The following is a 16,204-nucleotide window of genomic DNA, read 5'->3' as shown; positions in this document are numbered from 1 at the left end:
TGGGGGCCTCGCGAGGCGCGCCCAAGTTGGGTGGCCATTGGCGAGGAACCCATTTGCCGTGTCTTGGTTCAAGTCGTGTGAAAAGTGGTAGAATATCTATGCAGGTAAGTATGGTTTGCACCATCACAGAGAGATAAAAGTACAGCAGATGGAGAGAAAGAGAGAGAGAGAAGCATGCTTACCGAGAATCCACCAGAAGATTACCAAAAAGAAAGTCGCTCCCCGATTGAACATGAGCACTCATGTGGCTGTTCGTGCTTTTCCGCACATCATACGCTGTGGTTCCTGTTACTTCCTTCCCAGGAAAGACATTCTCCCTTTCCACTGCGTCTGCAACATTGAGCGTGAGGAAGGATAACTTGCTCTCTCAGTTCTCATTTATAAAGGACCCTACAGCATCCGGCTCAAGTGGTATGTCAGACAAAAGGTTGAGATGTCCAGGAGCCTGGAGCGAAACTCCAGCCTCCTTCCACATCAGATGGTTTCCTGCAAGCCGGACTTCCTGCAGATCTACTGACATGGGCTTGTCAAGCAGCACCAGGGCAGGCTTCAACTTGATTCTACGTTCTTGAATCGATACAACTTGTCGGATGTGCCGAGCCGCCGGACTGATCAGGTGTTGGTGCGACTTTCGAAGGAAGGGGATGGCAATTTCTCTCAATGCAAGAATAATGGCACACCTCTTCTGCCTGGACTTCAAGAAGCTGGAGGGAATGAATATGGAAGCATGAACGCAGCAACATCTACAAACATCTCATATATTTTCGCACCTGGGTCTTCGACTGTAGCCGATATGGCGAAGGTTTGCTGTTTCACAATAGTCGAGGGAGTTAAAGCGCCTCTTGGGCTGGTTCGTGATTTTCATTTCTCTGTCAGAAGTGGCACACTTTCTTCTTCTGACATTACCTTTATTCCTAGGTCGCCGACGTCCTACAGTATTACCTCCGACCGGAAAATATCGACCACTAATGAGATTCAGAGTCTCGCTTGCCAGCCCGATAACAGTGGTTCCGTCGACAAGATTCTCCGACAGTACGTGCTCGGAGCCTGACAATGAACCAGCATGGGTTGCACCGTTCGCGTCTGCAGAGCCCACCGTACCACCAATGATCAGAAATTCACGCCAGGCGACAAAGTGATCAAGCTCCTCGTTAGTAACCGTTTCATATCATATCCAAACACATCTCACCATGAACGACCTACTAACGCCACTCAGGGACCAGCGCGTCGAGACCCGATCAGCATCCCCGAACCCGAAACATTCAAGCTCAACCGACCCTCCAACGCATACATCCACTTCGACTGCGGCGCTCTCGAGTGCATAGGCAAGGAGATTGCTTTGACATTCAGTGTCTCCATGCTCCATGTCCTAGCAGGATTGAAATACCGGAGACCAGCGCCAGGTGATATGGGAATGCTGAAAAGTATCATCGTTGATGGGAGAAGGGTCTACCTGAATGGTAGTTGGTCTTGACCAGTGAGTACTACCGGCCCAACCATCAACTAACCTTGTTAACAACTCCTCACTCATAGCATGGGAAATAGTTTTAACGGATACGGCCAAGGCGTATACAAAACCCCAACACCACCCCCGCTGGCACCATCCTTCCATAGCGTCGACCAGAATGACGATGGCGATGATGTTGACGAGGACGGTGTTGGCGATACAATCTACCCTACTATACCTATACCTATGGCTACAAAGCACCAGCACCACGGATCCTATCCTCGCGAACGAGTATACAAAACAGGAAGGATACATCATGTCAGAAGACGGAGTGAGCATGTCAAACCAGTATACGTACAGGCAAAACGACCATCATCATCATCATCATCATCAATATGAGGAGGCAACTAGGACGTCTTCGTCGTCTTTCCCTTCTATGCTTGGGAATGATGGAGATTATGATAGGGCTTGAGAAGGACATAACTGATGTGTGGAAGAGATGGCGGTGATCCATCATGAAAGCAAGGAATCTCAGACATGAAGAGATGAATTGTGAGAAACATCACTAGAGACTGTAGTAGGAGTGCTGGTGACCCAGATGGAGTACTCAAGACCTACTAGCTGATATTTATAGCTATGGATATTTGATAAGATCTAAACGACTTATCCGCAACAGCATCCACCCACCAGTCAACGGTAGAATCAGTTAGAGCTATATGGATACTAATATGAGATGAGTGTCGCATTATTAGTATACCTTGATGCAATCTACTCTACTTTCCCCAGGATGTACCAGCCATCCCGTGGACTTGATCCATGGAACCGTAAACTCTAAATAAAAAGGGGTCGAAAAAAAAAAGAAAAAGAAAAAAAGAAAAGGAAAAAAAAAGGGAAAGAAAATGGAGAAAGGAGAACAGAAGAAAAGAAGAAAAAGGAAACAAGAAAACAAGAAAAAGGGTAAAACGAAAGATAGAAGAAACAAGACAGTAGAAGCGAGGAAACTAGGAAGCAGAAAAGCAGAAAAGCAGAAAAGCAGAAAAGCAGAAAAGCAGAAAAGCAGATAAACAGGAAAGTATGAAATTATAGGGTAGATGAAAAGTAGAAGATAAGGGAGTAGAAGATAGAAGAGTAGAATAGAAGAGAGTAGGAGAGCAGGAGAGTAGAAGGGTAGAAGGGTAGGAGAGTAGGAGATAGGAACAAAGTTGATAGAGAATGACAAGCGGAAGCAAGGAAAGAAGGGAAAGAGAGGAGATAAAAAGGAAAAGATAAGAATAAGGAACTATCTAATAAGAATAGAAAGGATAAGAATAGGAAACTATCTAATAAGAATAAGGATAGAATAGAAGACTATCTAATAGGAATAGAGATAAGAATATGAGTAGGATAAGAATAACAGAACAAGCACGCAGAACAACCAAAGCAATGTAGGGCAGGGAAGGGCAGAGGAAAAGACAAAGAAGGACAAGGCAGAGCACAGTAGGGGAAGGGCAGGGGAAAGGCAGGGAAATAGCAGATATGGCAGGACAGGGAAGGGAAGAGGACGGTAGGGAAGGGGAGAGAGAGAAGTGCAGGGAAGGGCAGGGCAGGGGAAAGGGTAGTGAATGGCAGGGGAAAGGAGGGATAGGGGGAAGGGCAGGAAGGGCAGGACAGTGTAGGAATGGGAGTGAGCAGGGCAGGGAGGATAGGGAAGAGAAGGGGAGGAGATGGTGATGGTGATGGTAGGGGGATGGCAGAGAAGGGCAGGGCAAGGAAGGGGAACGGACGGCAGGGAAGGGAGAAAAAAGCAGCAGAGCAGGACAGGGCAGAGGTGAGAGCAGGGTAGGGGAAGGGCAGGGTAGGGAAAAGGGCAGGGAAGGGTAGAGAATGGTAGGGATGGGTAGGGGATGGGCAGAGAAAGGTAGGGGAAGGAGATGATAGTGGAATAGAAGGGAAGAGGATAGAAGAGGGAAGGGAAAAAGGATGACAGAGGATGACGGAGGAGATGGTAGAGAGGGCAGGGCAGGGCAAAGTAGGGGAGAGGAGGATAGGGCAGGCAGGGGGCAACGAAAGCAGGCGGTAGAACGACCAAAGCAGAACGAGCAACGCAGAATAAGCAGGTAAAGCAGAGCAGATAAAGCAGAACGAGCAGGGCAGGTAAACGATGGGAGAGGAGGAGTGAAGCCAAACGGACGCAGATAACGCCAGCAAAAGCAAGTAGACAAACAAGCAGAGTAAGCAATAAGAGTGGACGCAAAGATAAGAATAAGACTATATAATAAGAATAGGAATAAGAATAGAGGCAAGGATAAGAATACGACTATATAAGATAAGAATAAGAATAAGAATAAGAACAGAGGTAAGAAGATGAGTAGGAACAGAAGAAAGGATGGGAGAAGGATGGGAGGAAGAAGGGGAGGAAATATCGGAAGAAGAGAAGTAGGAGCAAAGACTAGGAACAGGTGAGTAGGAGAGAGTTGTAGGAGGGATAGTTCTCCAGGAGACAAGCAGGACTTGCGGCCCCCTTTTATAGTCGTCCCTGGAGATCGTTGGCAACGTGACGAGAATCTGTATAGTTCAGAGAAACCTTAGAACCAGTCAGAGCCCGGTATAAATAGACCAAATGAGTCAAGACGTTGTCAAAGTGACTTCAAGAAGGCAATCAGGCCAGTCTGGTGCGGTGCTCAAACCCCGGACGCCTTCAGGATTTCCATGAATAGATCTGCATTCCATCATGGTGATCAGTAGACTCACCTGGGAGCCGTGGATAAGGAAGAAAGCCGAGTCATATTGAGTCACCTTTTTACAACAGGGTTACGTCGGTCAAGTTCAGCCTCGATTCCAGCTTGACGAAGATGTAGAGTTGAGATGAGTAGTAAGTCTTGGGCACCACAGGATGTGAAAATAGCAAGGCCGGAGGCAGCGGAATGTCTATTGATATTGATGCATGTACTGGAATAAGATGTTTAAAAGTGTTTTTCGTTATTTTTGAGAGCCACTAGAGGCGTAAAACTATAACTCCATGAAATATGGTATAAACCTCGTCAGAAATACGTACTGAGGAAAAGATGCATGCCATCAGTGCCTATAACCGAATCACCACTGTAACTGCAAGTGCTAGCAAGTCGGACGCGCATTTCCTCATGCCGGTCCATTCGGATTCGTTATCAACCATCGTCACAAAGACTTCCCATTATTCCGTAGCAAAGAAACAGATCCGCCATGAATACATCGTAAATGGAGTCTGCACATCATGTTCTGTACCTTAGACGGTGTACTTGGCCTTGGCTCTCGTGCTGCCACTGTGTGCGCTGTCCGTGTGACCCGAGAACTCAACAGCATCAGCCTCCTTGAGACGAAGGACTTCCTTGAAGCGCCGGCCAATGTTCTCGAGGATCTCCTTGCCCTGTGCGGGCGTACGAGAGTTCTTGTCTCCAGGGATACTCTTGCCAACAGTCCGAGTCCACAGACCAACACGGTAGAAGCCCTTGCGTACGTTCACAACAACACCCATAACCTCGTTGTCGCCATCGTTCTCAAGAGTCTCGCCAATGGCGGCCAGTTGTGCGTGTAGCCACAGGTCGTCGATAGGCACGGAGCGCTTGTCCTTGAAAGAGTATGACCACTTGCCTCCGTGCTTGTTCTGGGGGTCTTCCCACTCGGGACGAACGCCCTTCTTGAAGAGATGGTAGTCGGCTTTGAGGCCCAACTCGGATGTCGGCGAAATGTTGTTCTATTGAAGTATTGGTTAGCCAGGGCAAGACTCCTGGAGGGAACCAAAGGAAGACACCTACGTAGATACCCCAGAATTCCTCAACAGAGTTGAAAGTCACAACTTCCTTCAACAGATCATTCCAGTTATCGCCCTATTGCGGAGGAAAGGTTAGTGGTCTGATCAACTGCTGCGTCTGATTCGGCGATAATCCGTACCTTGCCGCTAGGGGGCTTGGTAAACCAAAGAGTCCACTCGTGCATCAAAGGATGCTTCACGTTGAAGTTATCGGGGTCGTGGAATACTGTGACAGAGTCTCCATTCGTCTTCTCGGTCTGTTCCTTCTGTTCGACGGCGGCAGCAACGGGGGCGGCGTTCTCGTCAGCCACGGGCGCGTGGCCGTTCTCAGCAACAGCGGCCATTATGAAAGTTGAATGAGGAGATAAGGGAAAGTGAAAGGTGGTTATCGGGGATGCAACGGCGAGATTGTGGTGATGAGAGGGAAAGCGGTCGTGTCGGAGGGGAAGAGACAAAATAGCGCGGATGGCAAATTTTGTGTCGGAGAGAGATTTGGCGGAGGAAGGAGCAGCTTGGTGGTGACGGGGCTCAAGAGTAGGAGCGGGGAGTGGCGCGATCGGGTTCACGCGAAGTTGAGTCGTCTGCTCCAGGCAGAATCACGGCGAGAGAGCAGTCGTGATAGAGGGGGGATTTCTTGAGGCGACGACGGAAAATCACAACTTGAAGTTTTGATGGTTTGGAGAAAGCCGCAATTGGGGACACGCTGAAGCCTTACCCTTTTGGGCCACGCCGCTTTCCAGTGCTTTCATAGGCTGGCCGCTGCCCAACCCCAGCCCTAATCGCCGGGAATGTCATCTTGCGGACATCATGACATACTATATTGATTATAGTCTATTATTTTCATTTGGATGATACTATATGTTAATGCCAGTGCTTATTTATTTACTATCCTCTCATGCTGTCAAGTCTTTCCGGGTTAGCTTTGAATATGATGCTAGTAGTAATACTACCACTACTGCTGCCGCTGCCGTAGTACTTACTAGTTGAGATATATATATCCGGCAGCAACAACATCACTATCAGTAGAAACCGACCCCGACATACCTACTACCAGTAGTATTAAGTACTAAATGTTACGGGATTCCACGACTATCCCAAACAGCATACAGTGCAATTAGTAGTCTCAAATCAGTCTATATAACATTGCGCAAAAATAACATAAATCAAAGGTATAATAATCGAAAGCAAAACCATTGGACCAGATGACATCTAGTATCTATAAACAGTTTAAGGAATCTGCAGAGAGTCTACAACAGACAGGGTATTGGGTATTGATAACCAATCAAAATCACTTCTCACCGCTGTTAATCAAGCTCAACAAGCAGTTCCAGCCTAGTGGCGTCAGCAGCATTCGATATTGAAGAAGACTGGGCTACACCTACCCAAAGCGACTAGATTGACAAAAAGCACACGGTACTCAAGTGGCACGATGGCAAAATTGACTCCTTGAACGAGAGGCCAGATTGCAAGATTTGCTTTGAAGCTGGGAACGAAGCCATTGCGCCACTTCTCGATGGGATCGGTGCCTTCCATGATAGCCATGGAAGACAGGAAACAAGTTAGGTGTGCGGGAGTAAAGACACATTGGTCCGCGACGACGCGGGCAACCAGAGTAGTTTTGGCGCTATTCAGGACGACGTGACGCTGAAGGACACCGTACCAGGTGGTGGCAGCCGGGCCGAAGATCGCTGTTACGCGTTAGCTTGCCCCCTTCACATAGTATGCGATGAACGGGGTTTCTAGGAGTTGCAGGGATAGAAGGGGGACTCGAATAATGACAAGGCATTATATTGTAGCTCACCTCCACCATAAAGGGCCATGCGCCCCGTTCTTGCCATGTCATGCTTATCAAACCCCTTACGATCGACTAGTTGTTGGGCTAGAACATCTCCACTACCAAACAACAGCTAGTACACATAGGAAACAAAGGTCAGCTCGAACTGGTGTCACGTCGAGGAGGAAGGAAAAGATAATAGAAAGTAAAATAATGAATAAGTAATGGAACGCGATCATTAAGTAGGAAAATCTTACAGCACTCGTCACACTAGCAGTGAGGATAGGCTGCTTGGCCAACCTCGCCTGATACCTGTGTCTGGATTTAGCAATAGGAATATTGATCATCAGGATGGACATTTAACATACCACCGGAGCATTATCGGGTAATGATTATGACTATATATTTGGTATAACTAATTATAATGCAATTGTCTGTGGTCGGCGACAATGATCTTAGGACCCCAGATTAATCAATGGTTGGAGAAGAGCAGAAGAGGGCCCAAGGGGGAGCTATGATAACTTCAAGTAATTGGATCAGATCCCCAGACCACCCGATAAGAACAACGGCGGGCTGAGATTTGAGGAAACAAAGCACAATCATTGGAAGAGAGCCGCACCCAATGGGGTATAATCCACTTGTCACATGATGATACGGGATGGGGGTTCCCAATCGGGTTACCTAATCGGGAGGACGGCTTAGGGCACAGGGCTGCGGGCTCGCTTAGCGCACCCGCCAGCGAAATTTCCCAGGTGCCAAAACAGTTGTGGATAGCGAGAAGAAAGTCAACCTCGACGTCGACAACCCCAAACGACACCTCCCGTCCGTTACCTCTTCCCCCCGACTTTCTCAATCGCCATATATATCCAACATGGCTGACGCTCCCCGTGGACGTGGAGGATTCGGCTCTCGCGGTGACCGTGGTGGTGACCGTGGCCGTGGCCGTGGTCGCCGTGGTCGTCGCGGTGGTGCCAAGGAGCAGGAGAAGGAGTGGCAGCCCGTCACCAAGCTCGGCCGTCTCGTCAAGGCTGGCAAGATCACCAGCATGGAGCAGATCTACCTGCACTCCCTGCCCGTGAAGGAGTACCAGATTGTGGACTTCTTCCTCCCCAAGCTGAAGGATGAGGTCATGAAGGTACGAACCGATCGCCCGATTACCGAATTGTCGACAAGGAAGATCTACGGTTGTGCGCGGGAATTGAGAATGAATGCGCCGGTGGAATTTATACGTGGATCGGAATTGCGGACATGATGGGGTCAAAAAGGAGGATATGAGGGAAAATATCAAATGGGAGGTGCTGACGGTTGGAAAATTTTAGATCAAACCCGTCCAGAAGCAGACCCGTGCCGGTCAGCGTACCCGCTTCAAGGCCGTCGTTGTCATCGGTGACTCCGAGGGTCACATCGGTCTCGGTATCAAGACCTCCAAGGAAGTCGCTACCGCTATCCGTGCCGCCATCACCATCGCCAAGCTCAGCGTTCTCCCCGTCCGTAGAGGTTACTGGGGTACCAACCTTGGTGAGCCTCACTCTCTGCCCGTTAAGCAGAGCGCCAAGTGTGGTTCCGTCTCCGTCAGAGTATGTCGCGACTCTTCTTCGATTTTCGATTTCGCGTTTCCATCCGGCCAAAATGCTAACGCGGTTATAGCTTATCCCCGCTCCCCGTGGTACCGGTCTCGTTGCCTCCCCCGCCGTCAAGCGTCTGCTCCAGCTTGCCGGTGTCCAGGACGCCTACACCTGCTCTTCCGGTTCCACCAAGACCCTCGAGAACACCCTCAAGGCTACTTTCCTTGCCGTCGTCAACACCTACGGCTTCCTCACCCCCAACCTCTGGAAGGAGACTAAGCTCATCCGCAGCCCTCTGGAGGAGTTCGGTGATGTCCTGCGTCAGGGCAAGAAGTACTAGGATAGTGCTATGATGGGAATAACCTTGCATGATTGTTTTTGAATCGAACTATTTTCCTACGGGTTTTCAAAAGTCTCTTCGGTTGTAGGATCGGCAGTACCGGCAAATCCTGACTTTTCGCGCTATGCTACGCTATATACGGTATCCATGGATGTAATGAACACGGGAACAGTGAACAAGAAAAAACAACGTGGTGTCGATCCAAGCTCTCTTTCGGCAAGCCGACAGTACTCGAGGTGGATGACTGACGGGTTCCTGCATTGCTACCGGCTCACCGGCAGCGTATAGTAGAATGAGCTAGGCCTTCAATCAGGGATCCATGCGATGTAGTGCTCGGTTTGACGAACGGTGGCTGCCATCTAGGCCATGCCATAATATCAGAATCTCAGTAGTGACGTAGTTCAGCCCAACTTTCTTTTTGATCTATCGACAGTGTAGTGGAGAAGTTGTGCCTGGATTGTGTTCCAGATTCCGCACGCGGCTCCGCCTAAACCCACTGCTTTGCTTATCTCACGCGCCCCCAGCCATCAACAATCTCGACCACCAGCCGACATTCCCCCTCAGCTATCTTGTCGTTCCTTGCATCCAAGTCAGTTACAATTTGTGCAGTCTGAGTAAGCGGATTCCTATTCGCTTGATGCTATCGAATAAAACGATAGCAAATTGCCAAACCCGTGGCGCTTGATCCACCTCCCGTCCACAACCACGCCTTCAGCTGCCGATCGAAGATATCGGAGGCCCATGTAATTTAACTACTCGCTTGACAGACATGTCATGATCCTCTTGCCCTTGTTGGTGCCACCTTCAATCAGCCACCTGCAGGAAGTTATCCCTTTCCCTCTTCGTCCCCTTCCATATCTTCATAAGCGCCGGAGAATATTGCGGTCAACTACCTGACCAAACTTTAACTCAGTGCGACTCAAGCTGAGCACATGTCAGCGGCGCTGCGCTGCTGACAGCCTGGCACTTTTCAGGGGGGAAACAATATTCCGACAGGATTTGAAGGATTGGTGTCGGTCGCTCAGCTGAGGCTTATTTAGTATGCGTGAACTCCTCCATTCCTGCTGAGTGAGTTGTTTCTGCTGACGCGAGCACCCGCCCGAAGTTTGGCCTTCCCTGCGCGATGATCGCGTACACCCTCGTCTTAGGCTTCATTGGCCTGGTTGTTTTTGATTATTTTTGGGGCCTCATCAAGAATATCCGCACAGCACAGCGGACCAAGCTTCCTTATTTCGTGGCCCCGTACGCGGTCAGCTTACTATTCATAACTCTGTTCGGCTGGGTACTTCCGTACCTTGTAGAATATTGTCTTCCCCAATGGTTGGGGGATATCGTGTATGACAATATCGGAACCTATCGCTGGGCTGTCAGGAATCGCCAGGTGAAGAGATATGGAAAAGTCCATATGCTGGTCAATCCCCGGGGCGTGCACTGCTGCGTCGCGGATGCCTCTGTGGTCTGTCAGATTGTCAATGCACGGCAGGACTTCCCAAAGCCAGTCAAGCTATACCGTGAGCCTCTATAACCTTTATCAGTTGTGCAAATTCAGATGTTAATGATATATTAGGCATATTGGATATGTATGGGCCCAATGTTGTGACGGTGGGTACTCTGAGAAAATCTAGAGAGATTTTGGACTGAATTGTTTAGTGTGAGGACAAAGAATGGTCCCACCACCGTCGATACACAGCAACAACGTTCCACGAGAAAAATAACGCCCTGGTGTGGAGAGAGTCTATTCAACAAACGCAGGACATGATCGGGCAATGGGCGGACGCTTCCCCGCTAAATCCCACTCGTGGATCTGGATTCACGGTGGAGAGTACTCGGGACGATATCCACAAGCTTACCTTGAATATCCTCTCCGGTGCTGGGTTTGGTGTAAATGCGCCCTTCAAGCCGGCGCCCCAGGACTCGCTCAAGAATCCGGACGACATCTTTAGGGACAGTCCCACTCCACCACCAGGATTCGACTTCACGTTTCGATCCGTCGTGGCTTACATGAACTTGAACATCCCCACTATGGCTCTGGCGAACAGTATATTGCCTAAATGGGTCCCGAGAGTGTTGGTTCCATTCTTCAAGCAGGACTTTGCAGCTCACCGGGATCTAGACCAGTATCTGCAGAGGTTGATCACTACCACAGAATCCAGATTAAGCGGAGAAGAAAACCCCTCGAACCTCATCGAGGGCATGCTAATCTCTAGGAAGCCCGGAGACACTAAGGACGCAGGTCTTACTGACCGAGAAGTCATCAGCAATATGCATATATTTACCATCGCTGGACATGAAACTACAGCGACAACCTTGAGATTTGCTCTTGTGCTTCTTGCTCTCCATCAAGATGTTCAAGATTGGGTATATAACGACATATCCGAGGCAACCACAGATGAACAGCCGAATATTGAGGATTGGAACTACGATGACGCTTTCCCTAGGCTCGTCACCCCTCTTTGCGTGATGGTACAGTGGAAAAAGAATTCTCTATAGCTGGTGACAAGCTAACTGCATTGCAGCTCGAGACGATGCGCCTTTACCCTCCGGTTATCACGGTACCCAAATTCACAGGCAACTCTCCGAGCGTCATCCACTACGAGGGCAAAGACTACGTCCTGGAACCTGGCACCCACATCAATTTGAATACGAACGAACTTCACTATTCCGAAGAATACTGGGGGGACGACGTCACGCTGTTTCGACCGCAGAGGTGGGATGCGCGCAACAAGGAGAGCTTCTTGGCCAGAAATGACGATCTACCCGGACTCGCTGGCCCCGGGTTGGAATATCCTACTATCCATAAGCCCGTCCGAGGTGCCTACATTCCATTTAGCGACGGGTTCCGCGCTTGCTTAGGAAAGAAGTTCTCACAGGTTGAATTCGTCGCTGCACTTACGACAGTTCTCCGAGAGTACCGGATTGAGTTGGCCGACAGTAGCGAAGCGGGCAGGCAGAATGCCGAACGCGTGTTGAATAAAAGTACTGCGATTATAACCCTGGCTATGAGGGAGAATGTACCACTGCTTTTCCGGAGGAGATGAGTTCTTGGAGAAGCTTATGCGTGATGGGGGATTGGCAGGCATAAAGCAGGATGAAACTAATGTATGCCAGAATAGCCAAAACAAAGCTTGACAAGGATAATCTATATATAAAGAACCTGTAGCAACTGACAATGGACTATCTGCAAGCTAAGCGTCTGGTGAAAGTCTTTGTCATGTAGGTGCTTTGTCAACCCGCTATATGAAGCTGTAGTGTTTGAGGCGGTTTTGTCTTTCCGGCACCAAAGAAAGAACGTTTACTTGTGCACATAACGCCGAGCTACTCCACCTTCAGCATCAGTGAATGACTTCCTGGCGGCAGCAATATGTGTTCGTCCGCTTGTCGCCGTCGTTCTCTCATTCCCCTACTTTCACCACTCCTCACCTGACCTTCCACGGAAGATCTCGGCGCAAGAACAATCTGTTCAACTAAGGTCTTCTCCACTACAGCTCCTCTACTGGCGGAGACCAACAGACTCACGATGGAGAACTATCCGGCTCACTGGAAGGCGACTCTTCTCGGAGAAGAGTTCTGGAAAGATGCTGAAGCCTACAATCAGCCTATCCACGACGGCATCGAAGCAGGTCAGTATTGAACTTACCCTGTTCCCACCATCACAAAGGTCCGCATCTCCTCACTCTACTGACTACTATCTCTATCCAGATAAAGACAAGCCTCTGCACGAAAGATTCCCCTTCAACCAGGAACATGAGCGAAACCCCCATGCCCCTGCTGCCAGCAGCGCCGACACCACAGAGAAACGCAGAAGTCGTCGGTTTAGCATGAGCGATGCGGCATTCACTGGTACTCCGCTAGCAACAGCTCGTGTTGCTGAGCTCTCCAGACGCCCTCGTTCGCAATCTCGCACGCGCTCCCAATCTCTGGTCCGAGGCTCCAGCATCACCTCTAGCCGTTCGAGCTCGCTGATCCGCTCCGCCCTCCACAAAATGGCTAACATGATGCGGGAAGAGTCCGAAGCTGACACCGAGGCGGAGTCTATCCAGCTTTTCTCCGCAGATGAAGCCACCCCCGAGAAGCCTCTCATGGAGTTCCGCGGCGGCGAGACCTGGGAACGTCTTACTGATGACCGTTGCTCGCTCGGACTTGATGTGTTCTGGCCTAACGACGTGGAGAAAAAGGACAACATTACTAAGAACGATAATAACGAGACCGAGAACAGATCCGAGTCGGGTCTCATGATGCTGGATCTCGAGCAAATGTCTCCCCTTTGCCTATTCCATAATCTCCGCAGTCTCAAGATAACTGGCATGATGCAGTCGTACCAGAAGTACGTCTGGCAGGCGGCTTGGCTGAACACTGACCTCGAGGAACTGGAGCTTGGCATGGCTTTTCATCCCCGTATCCGGAAGAGCAAGACCGGCGATTGGCCCTACATCAAGGGAGGCTGGACGCTCAGCAAGGCTCAGTATGCTGAACCCGTTTACTAGTAAGCATTCCCTCTAATTCTCCATCTCTTTTGTTAGTTGCTAATATAGAACTCAACTAGCGGCGACGGCACCGGCGCGCTGGACCACAAACTCGGCCAAGCCGAATACCTCGACAAGATGGTCATCGAGAAGGCCAAAGTCCGCGCCATGTCTATGGGCCGTACGCGCCAGAAACTATCCATCCGCACACTGACTCTCTTTGGTTTCATTGTGGACGCGGATCCGTTCCTGCATTGGTTTGACGCCAAGAGACTGCAGAGAATCCATTTCAAGGATTACTGCGTGGATGCGGGCTTCTGGCTTTGCAAACCTATGAAGGAGGTGAAGGTGGACTTTCCGCGCCAGATGCAGGAAAAGGCGGCTGTTGCCAGATGGGTTGATTTGTCGTCAGAGCTGAAGGTCATCGAGCTGAAGGGAGGCAAGAAGGTCAGTGAGAAGAAGTATACTGGCCCGGAGTCACTCAGTGAGTTTTCCTTTCCTGTTCTGGTTCTGGTCTGTGGCTGATGTGTTTGTCAGAATAGGGTGACATGATGACCTGAAGCTTTGCTCGAGATCTCGACGAGAAACGATTCATGACTGATATGATATTCGATGACACAAGTTGATGTTTCCTATGTTGATATGACCTCTTAGTATTCGAATGACTGCCCGTTGCAGCAATAAGCATCACCGCGATATGAGATGCGATTACCACTACTTAACCGATAATGTGCAAAAACATGTATCAGGAATAGCTCAGACAGAGTTAATATGATAATAACTACGTTACTGTAATCATCCCTCGTGCATGAGCAGAATAAATAATACCGCTTCCCAAGTATTCATCTATCGCCAACAACTCACTTGGTCAGGAGTAGACAGAGCATGGGATAGGCTGATGAAATCCAATTTGCCACGCTGCTTACTAAGTCAGCACCGGTGGCTCAGTGGTAGAGCGTCGCACTCGTATTGGTGGTATGCGAAGGTCGTGGGTTCAATCCCCATCCGGTGCAGACATCTGTCTCTTTTTTGTTTTTGTCGATACCACCGACAATTAATCTTACCGATATCATATATCCCTTGGCTAGACGTCTCATGCAGGATCGAAGATGCTTGCTAAAAATCGGACGAAGCTAGTAGCCACCTGCTGGGAAATCCCACCATATCCATGGCCACTCGCCCACCAGCGGCGTAGCATAGTGTAACTAAATGGTTTCCCTAAAAGGAAAGAAAGGTTGGGCTAGAGAGTATCACGTACTCAACAATCGACAACGTAGGAGCTCCTTCCTACCTGGCACTGCATCAGGTGGTACTTTCCTCATAGTTATCCAACACTTCTCACCAGCACTGTGGCCGAGACATCTTCATCCATCCTTTATCGTTGTCTCGCAAACAATTTCTCTGCACAAAATAATTACCAACGCGTGTTGGCCAGCAGTCTATAAATGATACATCGATTTTGAAAGACATGCCTCAAAAAGATTCTAATAGCGATGGCTTCCCAAAGTGGAGAAAGGTCTGTACCTAGTCCCCTTCTCTTTCCAGTACCGGGATTGCTAATATGCGTGCTTTGAAAACAAGGCCCCCTTTGTACCTATTAGTTGCAACGCATTCTGAACTATATCAATAGTATCGGCTCCGTTCCCTGGCCTGAAGCTGATATTACAACCCCCTCATCATTCCACTTACGAGCATGGATCAACCGCCAAGGACCGCCGCAGCTGTTACTTATTCGGATGAAACTGCATACAGAAAGACACTTCTCCATTGAAACGTGGCCGTCGCCCCGGCGACTCCTTTGTCATACACGCACCGAGGCTTCTGGGAGTACGAGAAACCCTCTACATTGAAAGTACCTCCAGAGGTCGAGATTCCCTGTATCATGTGATGCTCATGGAGGATTTTGCTGTCAATGAAACAGCAAGTGGTGCGGTTCTGCTTCCAACGAATGGCTCGCTGATATGCCAAAGTTGAGATTTGATGTACTAATGTAGCGGAAAACAGGGTAGAGTGCTTTCGTATCAACATTCCGGGACTCAGCTTTTACCCCGTTGAACGCGGTTAATCCCGGTGATTGAGATGGGGAAGTACATCTTTTATTCATGTACTTCGATCGATGGTGTTACTCTTGCGAACTGGTATGTTCTTCCTCAATTGACCTCTCGTCGCGCACAATTACCAACGCTTTGACAGGTAACCGGCGAGCAATTCCCTAGAGCATCTTGAGATGCCAGCGATAGAGTCACGACCTCTCAGTATGCCGAAGCCGGATATTATCATTGGCTATAACTGGCGATAGCTGCGCGGAGATTATGTTCCAAGCGACAGCCAGCAAGTCCCAAGTTTGCGTTCCCTATGCCTGGGGAGGCCAACATTGCTTTTCCCATTATTTCTTTTGAGACGGGATTCGAGATAGAGCAGGATCCCCTCCAGAATCTCCACACAGGCGCCTTAATGCTCAGAGATCTGCGAACCCACTGCCGATAGACTAACAATGAGCTAGGCAACTTTGATGGGAAGGTTCGAGTATTCACAACCACCATTACCCGCAGCGAGGTGAAAGTATTTGGACACTGGATACGCAGCCGCCCAGGAAAGCCGAGATTCCGTCACGATCATTTTCTCAATGAGGCCTGGTAATTTCAAAGAAAAAGAAGATTTTATGCGGTGCGGCAAGGTCTCAAGACGCTCTGCAGCTGGGTAGTGGAAGAGAACCGAGAGTGGATGGTTTCTGGTCTAGAAGGATTGGCCACCCTTTAATGTGATTTAGTTAGCTTTCTCTTTTGCTTGTATCTCCCTTTCCCTTTCCTATTGTTTCTAAGAAGGGATAATCAGTATAATCAACCATT

The 16,204-nt window shown here is 49.3% G+C and overlaps 6 protein-coding genes and 1 non-coding gene across 7 annotated transcripts; 5 read left to right on the top strand and 2 right to left on the bottom strand.

The window, feature by feature from the left end:
• Positions 1–242: 242 nt before the first annotated feature.
• On the top strand, positions 243–1,846 carry ASPBRDRAFT_34955 (uncharacterized protein; the record flags this gene model as incomplete). Its single annotated transcript, XM_067623294.1, has 6 exons — positions 243–344; positions 397–411; positions 536–1,032; positions 1,063–1,403; positions 1,465–1,477; positions 1,534–1,846. The coding sequence occupies 6 exons, from the start codon at positions 243–245 to the stop codon at positions 1,844–1,846; spliced, it is 1,281 nt and encodes a 426-aa protein (XP_067473759.1).
• A 2,842-nt stretch (positions 1,847–4,688) lies between these two features.
• Positions 4,689–5,557, bottom strand: ASPBRDRAFT_34954 (eukaryotic translation initiation factor 4E; the record flags this gene model as incomplete). Its single annotated transcript, XM_067623292.1, has 3 exons — positions 4,689–5,156; positions 5,218–5,289; positions 5,354–5,557. 3 exons carry the CDS (start codon positions 5,555–5,557, stop codon positions 4,689–4,691), a joined length of 744 nt encoding a protein of 247 aa, XP_067473758.1.
• A 748-nt stretch (positions 5,558–6,305) lies between these two features.
• On the bottom strand, positions 6,306–7,507 carry ASPBRDRAFT_211390 (Mpv17/PMP22 family protein). The gene is made up of 5 exons (XM_067621925.1): positions 7,356–7,507; positions 7,245–7,299; positions 7,015–7,120; positions 6,596–6,901; positions 6,306–6,545 (listed from the first exon to the last, which is right to left on the bottom strand). Exons 1-5 carry the CDS (start codon positions 7,364–7,366, stop codon positions 6,502–6,504), a joined length of 522 nt encoding a protein of 173 aa, XP_067473757.1. The 5' UTR covers positions 7,367–7,507; the 3' UTR covers positions 6,306–6,501.
• A 351-nt stretch (positions 7,508–7,858) lies between these two features.
• Positions 7,859–8,892, top strand: ASPBRDRAFT_137768 (40S ribosomal protein uS5; the record flags this gene model as incomplete). Its single annotated transcript, XM_067618927.1, has 3 exons — positions 7,859–8,122; positions 8,307–8,564; positions 8,635–8,892. The coding sequence occupies 3 exons, from the start codon at positions 7,859–7,861 to the stop codon at positions 8,890–8,892; spliced, it is 780 nt and encodes a 259-aa protein (XP_067473756.1).
• Positions 8,893–10,015: 1,123 nt separating this feature from the next.
• Positions 10,016–11,930, top strand: ASPBRDRAFT_34951 (cytochrome P450; the record flags this gene model as incomplete). Its single annotated transcript, XM_067623291.1, has 4 exons — positions 10,016–10,403; positions 10,460–10,494; positions 10,543–11,355; positions 11,409–11,930. The coding sequence occupies 4 exons, from the start codon at positions 10,016–10,018 to the stop codon at positions 11,928–11,930; spliced, it is 1,758 nt and encodes a 585-aa protein (XP_067473755.1).
• A 479-nt stretch (positions 11,931–12,409) lies between these two features.
• ASPBRDRAFT_137791 (uncharacterized protein) lies at positions 12,410–13,880 on the top strand (the record flags this gene model as incomplete). Its single annotated transcript, XM_067618930.1, has 3 exons — positions 12,410–12,512; positions 12,592–13,375; positions 13,436–13,880. The coding sequence occupies 3 exons, from the start codon at positions 12,410–12,412 to the stop codon at positions 13,878–13,880; spliced, it is 1,332 nt and encodes a 443-aa protein (XP_067473754.1).
• Positions 13,881–14,288: 408 nt separating this feature from the next.
• Positions 14,289–14,368, top strand: ASPBRDRAFT_t262. The gene has a single exon. It is a non-coding gene; the product is annotated as a tRNA-Thr (tRNA).
• Positions 14,369–16,204: the final 1,836 nt, after the last annotated feature.

This window comes from Aspergillus brasiliensis (assembly GCF_001889945.1).
Source record: "Aspergillus brasiliensis CBS 101740 unplaced genomic scaffold ASPBRscaffold_20, whole genome shotgun sequence".
Taxonomy (NCBI): domain Eukaryota; kingdom Fungi; phylum Ascomycota; class Eurotiomycetes; order Eurotiales; family Aspergillaceae; genus Aspergillus; species Aspergillus brasiliensis.
This window is presented reverse-complemented; position numbering and strand designations above follow the sequence as displayed.